Source organism: Phodopus roborovskii, unplaced genomic scaffold (genome assembly GCF_943737965.1).
Source record: "Phodopus roborovskii unplaced genomic scaffold, PHOROB, whole genome shotgun sequence".
NCBI classification, from domain to species: Eukaryota; Metazoa; Chordata; class Mammalia; order Rodentia; family Cricetidae; genus Phodopus; species Phodopus roborovskii.
In genome coordinates this window covers 34139879-34157852 of record NW_026126416.1, presented here as the reverse complement: position 1 = coordinate 34157852, position 17974 = coordinate 34139879, and the positions used below count along the sequence as shown (strand labels likewise).

Genomic DNA, 17974 nt, shown 5'->3' with positions numbered 1-17974 from the left:
TTCTAGAGCTGAGGCAGGCAGTTGCGGAGCTCAGGGCCAGCATGAGGTATGTCAGTTAGTTCCATGTTCAACCTGAACTACAAGGAAAGATCCTATCTGAAAGTAAAGTTATCTTACACATCCTCCAAAGGTTACCAACATGTTCCTTTAGTTATTCCTTGTTCCCAATGATTTAAAACAATTTTTCATGTGTATATCTTCCATTTGGTGTCTGTAGAAGTCAGAAGAGGGTGGTTGGATGCCCTGGAGCTGGATTTGCAAGTGTTGTGAGAGTTCTGATGGGGTTGCTGGGAACTGAATGTGGTCCTCTGGTCCTCTGCAAGCACTCTCAACACTGAGCCCCACTGTTCCCAGTTCTGAGGCTGTCACTCTATCACAAAGAAAGATGTGATGAAACACACCAGGTACAGTAGCCTGGCTGAGGATATTGTCTTGAGATATGTCCAAATCCCATCATTATGGCAAAGGTGACAGCAAACTACTATCATGTGCAAGTGCCACCACAGACTACTCTGTTGCTCACATCTGTAAATGTTCTTAGACTATGAATTGTAGGAAGTGTGGCAATGTTTACTCACAGAGCAGAAGAAAGGAGTCTGGTGTACCTGGTTCGCAGAAAGGGGCATGGGAATAGGGGTTCCAGCATTTCATTAAGGTGTATGCCATGGATTCCCGAGTCACAGACACTCTTTACAATGATTGAATGCCCACCAAACACACATCTTTCCTTCCTTTCTTTCTTCCTTCCTTCTTTCCTTCCTCCCCCCCTCTATGTCTCTCTCCTTGTTTATTCAAGACACAGTTTCTCTGTGTAGCCCTGTCTGTACTGGAACTCCCTCTGTAGATCAAGCTGGGCTTGAACTCAAAGATTCACCTGCCTCTGCTTCGAGAGTGCTGGGATTAAAGGCACGCACCACCATTGCCTGGCTTCCAAACACAGTCTTGATTTACAATTTGTTCTCACAGATATCTGGATGCCAGGATGAGACACCTTTAAACAGTAGCTGTGAATAACACAGTTGCTGAAAGAGTACACTTTCTTAAATATACAATCACAAATTAACAGTTTAGAACACAACCAATTCATTCAAGTCTCCAAATCTGACTCGTGTGGTGGACCCTGGTGTCCATCAGTGATGGTTTGGGCTTTCTTCTTTTTCTGTTTTTATTCCATCTTGAGCAGGTCTGTCATTACCTCTGCTTCTGTACCACATATCAACCCTGCCCCCCCAGAAGTGCCCTCAGTGACATACCCAAAAGTCTGCTAGACTAATACAGATGCTCGAAGATGCTCGATGAGTAAAAAATAACCTCCTGGGTGTGTCTCCATCCAAAAAGGTTGGCAGTCAAAAGGAACCATCATAGCCAGTTTGTGGCTTCTACCTCTTGGAGGCAATAATGTAATGTCAGGAGTTTCTCTCCTCAAAAGAAGAGGGCAGAGTCTGGTAGTATAGTGTAGTGGTAGAACATTTTCTCAGTATGTGCAACACTCTGGGTTTGATCTCCAACACGAAAAAACTCAATTATATTAAAAGTTTTAAATGAGTTCAGAAGATGCCAGACATCCATAAAGTACAGCTCCCTGGCATGTTCTATATTAGTGCTTCTCAAGCCTTCCAGAGAAACCAGGTGATGATCAGGCTGAAGTGCAGACTCCTGTTCAAAAGTCAAGACTAGCGGGAGGAGATTTTAATTTGTTTTTGCATCCAACAATTTTGCTAGTCACTATTCTTTGTTTTAATTGGATTAATTTGTTAATTCCCCCAGTTCTGTGCCAGAACAATCCAGTATAAAAATCTGGCTCCAAGTTGCAATAGACTGAAGAGAGAGGTGGAAAGCCCCAGATGGTATAGAGTTTAAGGGTCTTGCTGATGGAAGTGTGGCAAAAGACCAGTGGACGGATACCTGTAATTCCAGTCAGAAGAATGGAAATTTATTCTGACAAAAGCAAAATGACTTCAAGGTAGGACATACCCGCTTTTCATAACCCAATATGAAGGAATCAGGCATTGGGTGTGCAGGGATCCAGTCATAAAGCTCCACATGTAATTTAATTTACTTACAGTGTACTAGGAAATGTGGGGAAAGCCAACTAAAGTTACTCAGAGGCAAACATGGTTATGACTCAAGAAGGCTTGGATCAGGTCAAGCTGAGTTTGCAGAAACTCTATGATGCCGAAAGCCTGTTTATGTACAACTTTCTTTGGATAAAGTGTTGCCATCATTGTAAGATTATTTTCCTTTCCTCTTGCTGTCTCTCTCTGTCTGTGTGTCTGTGTATCTCTCTCTTCCAGAGTCTCATTGTGTAGCTCTGACTTGTCTGGAACTCTTTGTGTAGATCAAGCTGAATTCAAACAGATCCACCTGCCTCCTTAGTGCTGGGTTGAAAAGCATGCACCACTATGCCCAACTCTCATTGTAAATTTCTTTTTTCTTTTCTTTCTTCTCTCCCTCCCTCCCTCCCACCCTCTCTCCCTCCCTCCCTTTCTTTCTTCCATGTATGAGTGCTCTGTCTGCATGTATACCTGCACATCAGAAAGGGGCATCAGATCCCATTATAGATGCTTGTGAGCCACCTTCTTGTTGCTGGGAATTGAACTCAGGACCTCTGGAAGAGCAGCCAGTGCTCTTAACAGCTGAACCATCTCTCCAGTCCATAAAGTTCTTAATAAGACCACTCATTAAAGAGATAATGGTTTCCTTTTGAAAAAATTCTGTTCTGAAGTACAACCAGTGGAAAATTTAACCTCTTTTCAAAAAGCAGGTGATTAGGAATCTGGCATTCATCTTAAGGACTTCTGTAGCTTCAGATACTTCAGTCTGCTCTGGAGAAAGACTAATATCTTCAGTCTTTCACTTGGTTTGAGGAGACCTTTGTTTAGGCTAGCTTTGAGCTCACTATGTAGTCAAAGACTACCTAAAACTCCCAATCCTCCCACATCCACCTCCCAAGGGCTAGGGCTACAGGCATTCATTACATGCCTGGCATTGTGGGACTTTTGATAAGGAGAATTTAGCTAAAAAGCTTCTCTTGATCTTCTCCAAAATGCTAATACACGAGATAAGAATAGTCTAAGCCAACATTATGTTTATATCACAATATCATAAATGTACATGAAAAAGTTCATGCTCACATTCTTGAATTTGAATAGACAGTTGTCCAGTTTGTAGACACTAGCATCCAAATGTCTACCTATTTGAAAGAATCCCTCTGTGAAGACTAAACAGGATTATAGTCCATTTATAGGCACTCTGTAAATAGAGTGAATTAGTCCCTTTTTGGTGGAAGGAAGGCTCACTTGTAGGATTCTGGATCTTGAGATAGGAACAGAAAGAGGCTAAGATACTTAGAGATTTTTTTCAAGAGACAAAAAGGTGTAAGGCAGAAAGTTTGGCACAACAGCACATCTCAAAGTAGCAGCATCCCAGCTGGGTTTCTTTTCCAGCAACTGGGAGTTTCCAGAGGACTTTGCTTCCCTTGACTTGGTATCTTTGCTGAGTTTATACTTTAGCTTTTTTATGAATTCTAAAAGGCACCAATATCCTTTCCTTAATTCCCTCTTCAGTGAAGTTAGCCAAAATAAATGATAGCATTTTGCATTTAAGAACTGTAGCATCCTGGGGAGATAGCTCCATTGGTAAGGTGCCTGCCATGCAACACAGACCTGAAGTTGATCGCCAGAGCTTACATAAATAAGGTGAGCATTGTAGTGCATGTTTGTAATTTTAGTGAGATACTGTGCTGCTTTGAAAGAAAATAGCCCCCAAAGTGAGTGGCACTATTAGGAAGAGTGGCCTTGTTGGAGTGTATTACCATGGGTGCTGGCTTTGAAGTCTCTTTTGCTCATCTTTCCCTCAATGTGACATTTAGTTGGCTTACTGTTGCCTGCGAGACATAGCACTTTCAGCTTTAGTACTGCATCTGCCTGCACACTGCCATGCTCCCAATCATGATAATAATGAACTGAATCTCTGAAGCTGTCAGCAAGCCACCCCAATTAAATTCTGTCTTTATAAGAGTTGCTGTGGTCAAGGTGTCTCTTCATAACAATAGAAAACCCTATCTAAGACAGAAACTATCTCAAAAAACAAAATCGGTAGCACCAGAGAGAGAGAGAGAGAGAGAGATGGAGAGAGAGAGAGAGAGAGAGAGAGAGAGAGAGAGAGAGAGAGAGAATGCCCTGACAATGCATTTTTGATCCATTTTGGATACAAGTTTATGGAAGTCAAATGGAACATCTCTAGTTCTTTTGGCTCTGTTAGTAGGCAGGACAAGTATGGAAAATATTGCTTCTGGAGTGTGTGCATATAATACACACAATAACTTTATTGAGGTATATAACACACTATAATGTGCACCTTCTGAAGTCATACAATAGTAGTAGTGGGTATAACTAAATGGCAGAATGCTTGAGACTCTAGGATTCCACAACATTGCATTTAAGAACTGTAGCATATAGTAGACAAAATGGTTCTTGGTACAGTTATAGTCATAGCAACTTTCATTCTGATTGGTCCTTTTTCCCCTGCTTATTTGCTTGTTTGTTTTTATTTTTATTTATCCATTTTGTTTTTCAACACAGGGTTTCTCTGTAACCCGGCCGTCCTAGAACTCACTCCGTAGATCAGGCCGACTTCGAATTCACAGAGATCCACCTGCCTCTGCCTCCCAAATGCTGGGATTGAAGGCATGCTCCACCACTACCCGTCTTGTTTGCTTTTAAAAAAAGACAACAATTATTATTTTGCTTGTTTGTTTTTATTTTGAGACACGCTCTTGGGTAACATTAGAAATGAAACTAATGCTACTTCTGCCTTTGCCTCCTGTGCGCAGAGACTACAGGTGTGCGCTGCCTTGCCAACTCTACCTGTTTCAAGTAAACTTTTAACAGTTTTACAGACCCGGGGAAGTAGTACTTCACTCTATGGAGTTTGTATCATCATTTCCACCCAACTCTTTAACATGGCACCCTCCCGAAGATTCCCTTTAGGAAACAACCTCTGCTCTCTTCGATGAGGGGAGTCTGTGTACAGTCATTTGCTGCATAAGCCAATATAGGGAAGACATCCTCAGACTCCTAACTTTGCCAACTCAACTCACTCGCTCCCTTATTGCAAACCCCACCTCTGTCTGGGTCTCTCTGATTGGTTGCTTCCTCATGACGCCATCAGATTGCGACCCGAGAGCTGTTGGGCGGCTGTCATGTGGCGGGGTGTCCGTGGCTGCCCAGGGATCCTTGTGCATTGGCGGGTGGCGCTCTGGTCCCACAGCTTTGCCAGGACTTGGAGTGGCTGTAAGGAGGCGATGGCTGAGGAACTCTCTACCCAGGCCAAAGCAGCGGGCGGGTTGAAGGCTCTGGTTCAGCAAAATGGAGACTCTGGTAGCGATCAGAGCAGAGAGCCGCTCCTGGAGGGCCTGGATCCGGCGGCGATGGGGGCCCAGGTCCCAGGGAGCCGGGGGCAGGCCCAGGGAGGCGAAGAGCAGGTCTCGGGGGACGGGGAGCAGGCCCCAGCTCCAGTCGCCGACTCAGGCAAGAGGAAGAAGCGGCGAGGCGCCACCGGGGAACGGGTCGTGCCGCCCCCGAAGAAACGGCGGACTGGAGTCAGCTTTGGCGATGAGCACTTTGCAGAGACCACCTACTATTTCGAGGGCGGCCTGCGCAAGGTTCGGCCCTATTACTTTGACTTCCAGACCTACTGTAAAGGTCGCTGGGTGGGCCACAGCCTGTTGCACGTCTTCAGCACCGAGTTCCGATCCCAGCCACTGGCCTACTACGAGGCTGCAGTCCGGGCGGGACGCCTGCATCTCAACGAGGAACCAGTTCAGGACCTTAGCATCGTGCTCAAGGTGGTGTCCAACGGGGCTGGCTAGAATCAGGCTTTGGGAAAAGGAGGAAAGGTTTTGCTTTGTTATTTTCCGGATTCAGCTTATAAATGCCGGAGTAAAATGATGGTAATCCAGGAACGATCTCATTTTCCCTTGGGACCCTTTTAGTTCCCGCTTCCCAAGTCATCAAGTAGACAGGCTTTCCATGCTGTAGAACTCACCCCAGCAAGGTGGCTTGTTTTTTAAGAAACAGAAATGGAAATTTTCATGTTCCTTTTACATCTGCCTTGTGGCAAGAGGGCTGCCTACTTTCTACCCTGCACGATAGATGTCTATACAAATAATAATGGTAGATACCTCGCATTCATGTGTTCTTAACTGTATCAGGCACAAAGTTTAGCATGTTTGCTCTCTAACATGGAGTATGGTATTGCTACTCCATTTTGTGATGAAACTGAACCTCACAGTAAGGCAATAGTGCAGTTTTCAAAGCGTGTGCTTGTACGAACGTTTCAGGTATTTGTTGTGAATCCTGATGTTATAGAATTAGGAGTTCAGGGATAGATACTAGCCAGGTGCTGTGGCTTTTCTTTTTTTAAATTCCATAAACCCCTGTCATTAACACTGGCTCGCTGTGATGGTAAGGAGAATATGGTAATTTTCAGATTTGGCAATAACCCCTCCTGTACTGATTTTGAAAACCACAGGTCTGTTGTAACCTTCACTGAGGCCCAGAGAAGTTAGGTAGTGAGCTTGTGTCAAATCTAGATGTAGAGTCTAGAGCTCTGAGCTTACAGCTCGGTGTTAATTGTTGAAGGTAACATGTAGAGGTTCCCCCCCCTCATTTAAAGGACATTTGCTTTAAAAATATATTTGTATTAGATGGTTAGATAGTTCAGCAGGTATAGGTCCTTGCCACTAAGACTCACAAGTTCTTGCCTTTGCATGTGTCTTTATACATACATACACACACATAAATGTAATAAAGAATTTTTGAAGTACAGCTTTATTGTCTGGATTATACAAAGAAGCAAAACCAGAAAACACCTGGAATCTCACCAATTGTGTATTTTTCAACACTAGATGTATGCTTGTGTGTATTTTTACAAAATGAGATCATACTACACCTCCTTTTTCTGCTTACGGCTTTGCTGTGACCATTCCTCCATGCCAATAAGGAATAGAGGAAGCTGGGTGTATAGTAGACTGTCTGTAGGCTGCTAGTTCCAGACTGACTGCTTGCCTGTGTCTTTGACAGGACAATGACTTCTTGCGGAACACAGTGCACAGACATGAGCCACCAGTCACAGCAGAGCCTATTCGCCTGCTAGCTGAGAATGAAGACGTGGTTGTTATAGACAAACCATCCTCCATTCCTGTCCACCCCTGTGGCCGATTCCGACACAACACGGTCATCTTCATCCTAGGAAAGGAACACCAACTAAAGGAGCTACACCCACTGCACCGGCTTGACCGCCTCACCTCAGGAGTGCTCATGTTTGCAAAGACAGCTGCAGTCTCAGAGAAGATTCACGAGCAAGTTCGGGATCGGCAGGTGAGCTTTGTCTGCTTGAGGCTGCTTCCTGGGCTCCCACGTGCTTTGTGTTAGAAAGGGGTCACAGAGTTCTAGATTGAGGTGTAGATACAATTTTCCTACTTTGAGGAGGCTCAGCACCTAAAGGGCCAAAGACAGACTGTCCTGTATGTTTCAGGTTTTGAGGAGAGCTCACTTGGTAGGAAGACTGCATAAAGTTGGAAGATGTGTGAGTAAGATCATTGGCTGGTAGTTAGTATGATCTTGAGACTTGGAATTCTGCATCTGGATTATAATGCATTGATTGAGCACATGCCAGACTTAATCCCCAACACATTAGAAACGAATTTACTACATGCTTATAGTAGCCCTGTGAGGTAAATGTTTTCTGATTTTATATTTTTTATTAGATACATTCATGTTATCTGAGTGTTTTGGCTGCAGCTGTGTATGTGTCGCACATGCATGCATGGTGCCTGCGGAGGTCAGAAGGGGAACAGATCTCCTGGAATTGGATTTAGGGATGGTTGTGAACAACCATATAGATGCTGGGAACTGAACCCAGGTCCTCTGCAAGAGCAGCAGTGATTATAACTGCAGAGCTATCTTTTCAGCCCCTGATGTCATACTTTCTAGATGAGGTATGGGAATGTTCAGAGGTGGTGAAACTGATAAAGCTGGCATTAGGGTTTGAATCATCTCTCAGATGCTCTGACGCACTCTGTGATTTGGCTTTAGACTGACTTTCCCCTTTTCCTCCTTTGTAGCTGGAGAAGGAATATGTATGCCGGGTTGAAGGGGAGTTCCCTGACAAGGAGGTAATTTGCAAGGAACCCATCTTAGTGGTGTCTTACAAGGTAGGAGTGTGCCGTGTGGATCCCCGGGGCAAGCCCTGTGAGACTGTGTTCCAGAGGCTGAGCTACAATGGCCACTCCAGTGTGGTACAGTGCCGACCACTTACAGGCCGTACTCACCAGATCCGAGTCCACCTCCAGTTCCTGGGCCACCCCATTCTCAATGACCCCATCTACAATTCAACTGCCTGGGGTCCTTCTCGAGGCCAGGGTGGCCACATTCCAAAGACAGATGAGGAACTTCTCCGGGATCTGGTTGCAGAACATCAAGCCAAAGAAAGCCTGAATGTGCTAGATCTCTGTGAAGGTGACCTGGCTGCAGGACTCATGGGTTCTACCACCCCCTCTTCAGAGTTGGCCAAGGACAGCCTGGAGGAGTTGGCTACAGTTGCCCAGAAGATAGATGGAATAGCCGAGGCAGCCTCTCAGGATCTGGACGCACCAGAGGAGGCAGCTAAAGCGGATGTTATGAGTCAAGAAACAGACCCACTCTGTGCAGAGTGCCGGCTGTTGCGACAGGATCCCTTGCCCCAGGATCTTGTGATGTTCCTGCATGCCCTCCGCTATAAAGGACCAGACTTTGAGTATGTCTCACCCATGCCAGCCTGGGCACAGGATGACTGGCAGGAAGACTGAGGGATGTGGCCAATGAAAGAATGGCTTTTTGGGTGGAACAAGGATGGGCCTTGGGGCAGGGGCCAATCCCATTGGTTGATACTCAGGGTTTAGAGAAGAATGAGGTTTCACTGTAATGGAACCTGCTTGCTGTTGCTACCTCTTTCCTTTAGCTCATTTGGAGCCTTTCAGGTCTGTAAATATATCATTTTTTAAAATCTGTTTTTAGTGGCCTTTTTACAACTCTCCCCTTTCCCCCAATGCTCAGGATAGAATCTAGGTCCTTTCACAAGGAAGGCAAGTGCTCTACAGGTAAACTCCTTTCCTAGACCCTTAGTACTTTTGAGTTTCTCTTTGCAGCTCAGGCTGCTTTTGAACAGTGAATCCTACCTCTGCCTCCCAACTGGGAACACAGGCATGAAGCACCGTGCCTTGCCTTTTTTAAAATTGAGATAAATTCACATAGCATAAAAGTAGCCAATACACTTTATTGGCATTTACTATGTTCACCAACTTGAGCAACTTTATGTCATGATTTCAAACATTTTCTATTAAGCACTCATTCCCCTTTCTCTTCTCTCAGGCTCTGGTAAACATTAGTCTATTCTTTATGGATTTGTGTGTTCTAGGCATTTTATATAAATGGATTCATAACCTTTGTGTCTTTTTTTAAAAGATTTATTTATTTATTTAATGTGCATTGGTGTTTTGCCTATATCTACTTTGTGTGAGGGTTTTAGATCCCCTGGAACTGTAGTTAAAGACAGTTGTGTGTTGGCAGTAGTTTGTGTCCTCTTAGCAGCTTCCGAAAAACACTGATGCTTATATTGATTATAAATGCTTGGCCAATAGCTCAGGCTTATTACCAACTAGCTCTTACATTTTAGCCCATATTCCTTACTTATTTTCTACTGTGTGGTGATACTTTATTAGCATGGTACATTCATCTGCTTCCTCTGTGTGTGGCTGTCAACTCCTAACTCCATCCATCTTCCTCCCAGCATTCTCCTAGTCTGGTTTTCCTCCCTAACCTTATTCTATTCAGCTATTGGCCAGTCATATTGTTTATTAAACCAATCACAGTGATATTTATTCACACAGTGTAAAGAAATACCCCAAAGCAGTTGTGAGCTGCATAGGGGTGCTGGGAATTGAACCTCTGGAAGGGCAGCCAGTGCTCTTAACCACTGAGCCATCTCTCCAGCCCCAACCATCTGTGTATTAGTGTAGCATAATATTCCTAAGATTGAACGAATTTACAGTATGTATATGTATTTCATTCTTTTTTTTGTGACTGAATAGTATCTCATTGCATGGGTATGCCAAATTCTGTATATTCATTCATCAGTTGTTATAAACAGTGCTGCTGTAAACATCTGTACAAAGCAAGATGTTTAAGTACCTGTTTTCAGTCAGTTCTCAGTGTATTGACTTGAATGGTAATCGTGTTTAACTTTTTGATTAAATCACACAAACTTTTCCATGGCAACTGAACTAGTCTATATTCTTGCCAGCACTGTACAGAGGGTTCCAGTTTCCTCACATTCCTGCCAACATTCTTTTCTTTTCCTTTTTGTTTGTTGTTTTGCTTTTGAGAGAGAGTCCTAGAACTCACTCAGGCCAGGCTGGCCTCAAACTCACAGAGATTCGCCTGACTTTGCCTTCTGGGTGCTGGGATTAAAGGCGTGCGCCATCAGTGCCCAGGGAACTTACTCTTTTCTATGTGTTCTGTTGATCATATCTCTCCTAGTAAATGTGAAGTAACAGCTCACGTGGAATTTAGTTTTTTTGTTGTACTATTATTATTATTATTATTATTATTATTATTATTCTGGATGTGAGATCTTTCTCAACAGCAAAGGAATTAACAGACCAATTTAAAAATGTGCAAAAGAGTTCTGGTTAGCACACACACATAAGCGCCAAAGAAGGCTGAGGGATGTTAACTGCTCTTGGAGTGGCTTACAACAACCTGAAAGTCCAGCATCAGGGAAGGGGATCCCCTCTTCTGGCCTCTGCCAGGGCTGCATAGTGAGAATAACAGCACAGATGGAAGCAGTACAACTGAAGAAACTGACCAGGTTTTAGAATGGCATGTTCACTGGAGGCAGGGCGATTACCACCATAGCACTTACTCTGCTCAGAACCCCTGCCTTCCACAAAGTAAGCGTTATTATGATTGTGCCCTTTCACTCCAAACTCATCAACTCTCCTCTTCTCAGGTGAAGCTTGTTCATGTTTTCAAAGCCATGTTTTATCAGTCATTAGCCACATCAAAAGAAGTGGGTGATGGCTTTCTTTTTTAAGCTCTTTTTTAAGTGTGTGTGTGTGTGTGTGTGTGTGTGTGTGTGTGTGTACAAACTGCCATGCACTTATATAAGCCTGGAACTCAAGTTCTCAGGCTTAGTGGCAGGTACCTCATGAGGCATCATGAGCCATAATGTTCTTAAAAACACTTCAGGCCAGGCAGTGGTGGCTCACACCTCTAACCCAGCACTTAGGAGGCAGAGGCAGGTGGATTTCAGTGAGCAGGGAGTTTGATACCACCCTGGTCTGCAAAGTGAGTTACACAGAGAAACCCTATCTTCAAAAACAAACAAACAAAAAAACCACTTCAGTAATTTATTTAAAATACAAATGATATAATTAGTCTGGTTTTTCCCCTTGCAAATATTCCGTTATTTGAGCATTTCCAGAGAACACCTGAATTCACTCTTGAGGCATTCTCTTGTAGGACCCCACTTTTTCCTAAAGGTAAGGAAGAGACCAAGCTCACTCCTATCCACCTACAACTCAAAACCAATCTTTACTGGGTGTAGTGGAGAACACCTTTGGACCCAGCACTTGGGATTGAAGGATCTCTCTGAGATCTAGTCCAGCCTGGTCTACATATTGAGAACCACCCCCATCTCAGACAAACAGGAAGAATAACCCAACACACAGAACTAATATTTGCAAGTCTTGAAGTCTGGGTTTTTCTCTTTCTCTTCTCTTTCTTCCCTCTCTCCTTTCTTCCCTCCCTCCATCCTTCCTTTCCTTCTGTCCTTGTTTTTCTTGAAAGATCTTGTTACATAGCCCAGGACAGCCCCAAAATTACTACATATTCCTGCTGGCCTCACATTCACAATCTTCCTCCTTAGCTTTCCAATTGCTTGAGTTATAGATAACCATCTATAAGCTTGCCTTGCAGATTATTTTTTTTTTATTCCCAAGTTCTGGAATTAAACTCATGTTCCACCACTCCAGGAGATTTCTTATGTATAGTATGTCATAGAGTGCAAGCAGTCACACACAACACACACTCAAATATCTATTGAATGTTCTTCCTTCAGAACTAAGTCATATAAGAGTTGTTGATGTGTAATCACCCAGCATTGTGGAGCATTGCCAGCTAAACACAATTCTTCCCTGTTAACTTCATAATCAACAGAGGGAATGAGTCTTCCTGAAGCTGGATCCATAAGATGACCCATTTCTTGGCACTCAGTCATTAAGCACAGTTAATGTCTTAATTATGATTTGTACATCAGTCCTTCCTCATAATTTTCCAGAGCCTGGGGGTTGGAGTGTCCTGTAATAGTTCAGTATGGTGTGAGGAATAACCTGTGTTAATGGAGAGTGTTGTTTTGAGCAGAGGCCTGCTGATGGGATTTTAAAAGTTGCAATCATTTTTGTTACTCAAATCTGTAAGTTGCAACTGATCCAGTAGATGGCGCCTCACACTCTTTTATCATTCCAATTTCTTTTCTATTACTAAGTCAAGTAATTTTTCTCTCCTAGGCTTTAAAATAATGTGGTATTGCCAATTGTTCTTACTCCCTTAGAAAAAAAAATGCTGGGCTAGTGCACGCCTTTGATCCCAGCTCTTGGGAGGCACAGACAGGGGGATCTCTGTGAGTTTAAGGTCAGCCTGGTCTACAAAGCTATACAGAAAAACCCTGTCTCAAACAACAACAACAACAACAAAAACCCAACACAAACAAAACAAAAACACAAACAAAAAAAAAAAAGAAAGAAAGAAAGAAAGAAAGAAAGAAAGAAAGAAAGAAAAAGAAAGAAAGGAATTAAAAAAAAAAAGCTGAAGTACTGGTAGTTATGGGTCAGGAGATCAACATTCAAGAGTGAGCCTCCTGAAGCTGGATGAGTGCATCACAACGGCCTTCCAAGGCTCAGAGAACTTTTGGAGGGAAGGGGAAGAAATTAAGAGCAAGAGGATAAGGAGGGTGCCTTAAAAAGACTTCTAGGAATGCCATTGCTTTCAGTACAGTACAGCTGCCAGACCAGCACAAAACGGAGTCCATCAACATTTCAACATGGATGAGGGAGGGGCTCACAAAGGGCTACCCTGAGGGACTACTGACAGATAATGGTTGCTGGGGGAGGGCATGTCATTTTCTTCAGTAGTCTAGCCACTGAAACGTTGCCCAGGCTCCAGAAAATAGCCTCCCACTCAGGCCATTACTAGCTGTCCTAATCTCTCATGTGCCACCACACACAGATCCATTTTTTTTAAAAATAATAAATGTACAATGTTACAAGGTGTAATGGCAGGTTTAAAAGTGACCATAATTGTGAAATAGTGAATACTGTCTTAGGCTGTTTTTTGCTACTACAACAAAATTTGTGAAACTGGATTATTTATAAAGAGTATGAATTTAGCTGGGTATGGGCATGGTGGCACACTACTGTAATCCTACTACTGGGGAGGCTGAGACAGGATGTACAATTCAGACAGCCCGAGCTAAAGAGTGAGTTTCAGACAACCCTCAGCTTTCTAAACAGGGAGGCTGTGGGAAGTGGATTTGTCTCACAGTTCTGGAAGCTGGAAACTCTGAGGGAATGGTCCTCTGTCAGCTGCACTGGATCAAATTTCCAGCACAGGAAGTTGACAGGCATATTTAAACCATAGAAAATCTAAAGCAGTAACAATAATATAATATATAAATATACGCTTTCTATTGGTGGTAAAGTCACAGGCAGGGTTAATAAAGCTTACTGCTTTATTGAAAAAATGTTTTCAATGAGACATTATGCAAATAAAAACAAAATCTCCCCCCTCTCTCTCCTTCATGTCCCCCCACCCCCTCTTGCCAATATGCTACTGAATTGTCTGAAAAGACCCTGAAGAAGACATATGTCCTATCAGGACAGAAAATGAACAGGAAGACATAGCTGAAGAGAACTGACTGAGAGTACTTAGCTGTGGAGGTATCAGTTTCCCAAGGACCCACAATGCAGGAGCCAGGAGAAAGGCTACTGTTCCAGCTCTCAGATTCTCAATGCCACAAATCTTGCTGAAGCACCTGCCAGGTGGTGGGTTCTTGAACACTGCTAGGCAGATGCCTCACTGGGGACTGTAAACCCATCACTCTGAGAAAGATCCCATATGGTATCATATACAGGATGGTAGTTAAAAGGCACGGCATGAAGAGATTGGACTACATTGTCCTGTCTGCAAAGTAGAAGCTGTATACATAGCCTTGGACGAGTTAACCTTTCCATGTAAATAATTTAGAAAATAAAATATAAAAATATTGATCACAGGGTTCTGCAGAACATAACCCAAATAAAATGTATGGTGCTTTTATTTATGTATTAAAAAAATAAAGGTTGTTAAATGTGAGTTGAATGAATCCTAATGATTTCATGAGGGGAAATCTCTGTTCTTTTCTTGCTTCCTAATCCTCTTCCCTGGTAAAATCTAGAAGATTCAGCTTCGTGTCTTCCAGAAAGGTAGTTATGTTCTTGCTCAGTCTCCAGCCCTTACCAAAATTTCAGATGTCATAGGCATCTTTTTAATGTGTACCTTGGAAACCAAACCCGTTCACAGCCTGCTTGAAGACTGGAATAGGTAGCCTTTGTAATGTGGTACTTCCCGTTTTGGACAGGTATTACAAACCCTAAGGTAGCCAGAGTGGTAGGGTAGCCTTGTAATCAATCCTAGCATCTGGGGAGGTGAGAAGGAAGATATTGAATTTGAGGCCAGTCTGGACTATAGGATGAGACTGTGTCTTAAAACAACACTCTGAAGCAAGATAACGAATAGAACGTCACCCTTTGGAAAGCATCACCATAAGACGCACACGTTGTGGCACCGCTTGGCTCTATGCCTATCACCTTCAGAAGTCGACCTGTGGCAAGCCAGGCGAAAGGGTAGCTGGAGTGCCCAAGCTAAGAGATAAACACTCCCAGGACAGGGCGGATGAGGCACCTAAAATTGTCTATCGCAGATTCAGGCAAGGATTGCTTGAATGAACCCTCCTAAACCCAAGGAGGGCAGCCGCATCCAGTTAATCTTGAGGATTTCAATCAGTCATAAAATAAAGTTCTGGTTTCAAAAACAAAAACAGCAATCCCCGAGTAAGAGCTCTTTAAATAACTGAACTCACAGCTAGGTCACATCATGTTCCAGACCACCACTGAACACGAGAGCTGTAGTTATACTCGCTGTGCTGTTTTTACTTTGTAAGAAATTAAATCCAGTAGAATTTCTGATTCCTAGAAAACTCGTTATCTGCCTTTTCTTCATCTGTGAGGTCATAACGTTTCAAAAGCTGCTTTTCAAATATTTCCTTCCAGTACCATTACCACGAAGCAAAACACCTCCACGCCGAGACTAATGGCGTTATATAAACACGTGTAGAATTTGAAATCCGATGAAATGTTCGATTATTCCCATCCTGCAAATTATAAATTCACATTACATTATTAGTGGAAACCTTAGAGGAAAAAAGGGTATTCACGACGAGGATGGGATTCGAACCCACGCGTGCAGAGCACAATGGATTAGCAGTCCATCGCCTTAACCACTCGGCCACCTCGTCCCAGACACTTAGTCCTCCCTGGCACCTATAGGGAGTAGTACTAGAGGGATGTGACGCAACATTATCAAAGTCGCCATTTTGTACGGAAGCCAACAGTCCGAGTGCTTGTAGAGCAGACAATCGAAAGAAGGTGGCCGTTGTCAGGATAAGAGATCTACATCTGCGAGAGGCGAGGAAAATTCTGTAGAAAACGGGAGAGACTTGAGGAAACTTAAGTTAGTGCAGAGGGTGACGGAAGAGTTTAAAGACGCCTCAGGGGAGGGGCCGGGCTGCAGCGGGGGGGGGGGGGGGAGGAGGGGCCGTCACGGCGCGCAGCAGCGCGCTCCGCGCATGCGCGCCACCGCGGCGGTTAGATTTGAATGCTTCTCAGACGCTCTCCGGTCCTTGCAAAGTGACGTCTCATTCCGAAGGAGCGCGCGGACCCCAAACAAAACAAGCAGGTGGCCGGCCCGTGGCGGGTAAGAACTTCCCTTCCCTTCTGGGGTCTTGTCTGGGCGCCGACGGGCCGACGCGGGCTGGCGAGGGTCGCTTGGTCCGCCCGGCGGCCTCGGGACGCCCCTGTGCCATTGGCGAACGCGCGAGCCCAACGGCCGGCTCCTCCTTCGCCTGGACCGACCCGGGTCGCTTCCCCGTTCCTAACGCCGCGCCATCCCGGCCCGGAGCCGCCCGCGGGTTCCCCGTGTAGGCCCTGCGCGCTGCCCGCGTCCGGGCTCGCCCCACCCGCCATTTTTTGTCAGAGTCCCGGGATCTTGTGCCACAGCTTCTCCTCATCTGCGATCTCCCTGCGGTGTGTTTCTCGTTCCCCAAGTCCCCGGCTGCAGTGATTTGAAGGCAGTGAGTGAATTTTAAATTGTAGGCTCGTCTGAGAACAATAATAGAGTCCCGAGTTTCTGCACGTCCAGCATTAATATAAAGCCAACATCAGTGTGGCACAAAGTAGATTATAAAATCCCCTTCATTATCAGGCTCTGGATTTAAGACCCATGGGTGGGTAGAAAAATGTTGCTGACTGGAATTTTAAAATTGTATTGGACATTGTGGTTTGAATAAGGATGGCCATCATAGGATCATATATTTGATTGTCTGGTCGCCGGAGAGTGACACTATTTGAAAGGATTGGAAGAATTAGGAGGTGTGGCCTTGTTGGGGGAGTTGTGACCCTGGGATGGACTATGAGGTTTCAAAAGCTCAGGCCAAGCCTAGGCTTTTGGCCTGCTGCCGTGTTCCCCACCATGATGATAGTGGACTGTGCATGTAAGTCTCTGAACTGTAAACCAGTCCTCAGTTAAATGCTTTCTCTTATAAGAGTCGCTATGGTCATGGTGTCTGTTTACAGCAATAGAACAGTAACTAAGGCAGAAGTTAACAGAAATAAAGGCTGTGGCTAAAAACAGAAGCAACAGTTTATTCCAGACAGTAAAGGCTGAGGTTAGTTTTCACTTTTAGTTAGATCGTTCAACTGGGTTCTTCTATGTGTCTTTAAAAAAAAAAAAAAATATATATATATATATGCATTGAAGGTTTACCTGCATATATGTCTGTGTGAGGATGCTGGATCCCCTAGAACTGGGGTTACAGACAGTTGTGAGCTGCCATGTGGGTGCTGGGAATTGAACCCTTGTTTTCTGGAAGAGCAGCTAGTGCTCCTAACCACTGAGACATTTCTCCAACCCTGAGTTTCCTCTGTGTCTTACAGGTTCATTGTATTGTGCTAAAGTAGACTTGATGAAGATGTTTCATTGTTTGATCAAATGTTGGGGGGATGATTTATAGATAATGAAAAGAGAATATATTGTAAGATTTTGGTCATTAAAGGTTAGGTTCATGCAATGTACTTCTTGACTGTGAATGGCTGGAAAACATTACAATATGATACACACATGTAAGTGGAGTAAAAATGTTGGAATGGTGATATATATATATATATATATATACATATATATATATATATATATATATATATATATGATGTGTTTGATGCTAAGAGAACAAGAGAAGGTAACTCACTCTAGATACTGGCTAGGATGAGCCTTTCCAATAGAATTTTCTGTGATAATGGTGATAGTTTATATATGTACTGTCTAATCCATTAACAACCATCTTTTGAGCACTTAGTGTAGTTATGGTTACAAAGAAATGTAGCTATGGTTAGCAAAAAACTGAATTTTAACTTGTTTCATTTTAATTGCAGTGTAGACAACTATTGTATTTTACAGCATAGATCTAGAGTCTATCAATGAAGACTGTGGAAAATATTTATAATATTTTGGTTGTATACATTCAGGAGTGGACAAAGAGCCAGATAGAATTTTAGACTTTG

At 43.7% G+C, this 17974-nt stretch overlaps 1 protein-coding gene and 1 non-coding gene across 2 annotated transcripts; one reads left to right on the top strand and one right to left on the bottom strand.

Moving 5' to 3' along the window:
* Positions 1 to 5187: 5187 nt before the first annotated feature.
* On the top strand, positions 5188 to 9571 carry Rpusd2 (RNA pseudouridine synthase domain containing 2). The gene is made up of 3 exons (XM_051183690.1): positions 5188 to 5848; positions 7086 to 7382; positions 8129 to 9571. The coding sequence occupies exons 1-3, from the start codon at positions 5204 to 5206 to the stop codon at positions 8849 to 8851; spliced, it is 1665 nt and encodes a 554-aa protein (XP_051039647.1). The 5' UTR covers positions 5188 to 5203; the 3' UTR covers positions 8852 to 9571.
* Positions 9572 to 15572: 6001 nt separating this feature from the next.
* Trnas-gcu (transfer RNA serine (anticodon GCU)) lies at positions 15573 to 15654 on the bottom strand. Its single transcript has one exon. It is a non-coding gene; the product is annotated as a tRNA-Ser (tRNA).
* Between the last annotated feature and the right edge of the window lie 2320 nt (positions 15655 to 17974).

Excerpts from the sequence above, each read along its gene's own strand:
- Rpusd2 (XM_051183690.1), top strand. The coding sequence starts at position 5,204 with ATGTGGCGGGGTGTCCGTGGCTGCCCAGGGATCCTTGTGCATTGGCGG. Across the intron at positions 5,849-7,085 it reads ACCTTAGCATCGTGCTCAAG|GACAATGACTTCTTGCGGAA; the intron begins GTGGTGTCCAAC and ends TGTCTTTGACAG. Across the intron at positions 7,383-8,128 it reads AGCAAGTTCGGGATCGGCAG|CTGGAGAAGGAATATGTATG; the intron begins GTGAGCTTTGTC and ends CCTCCTTTGTAG.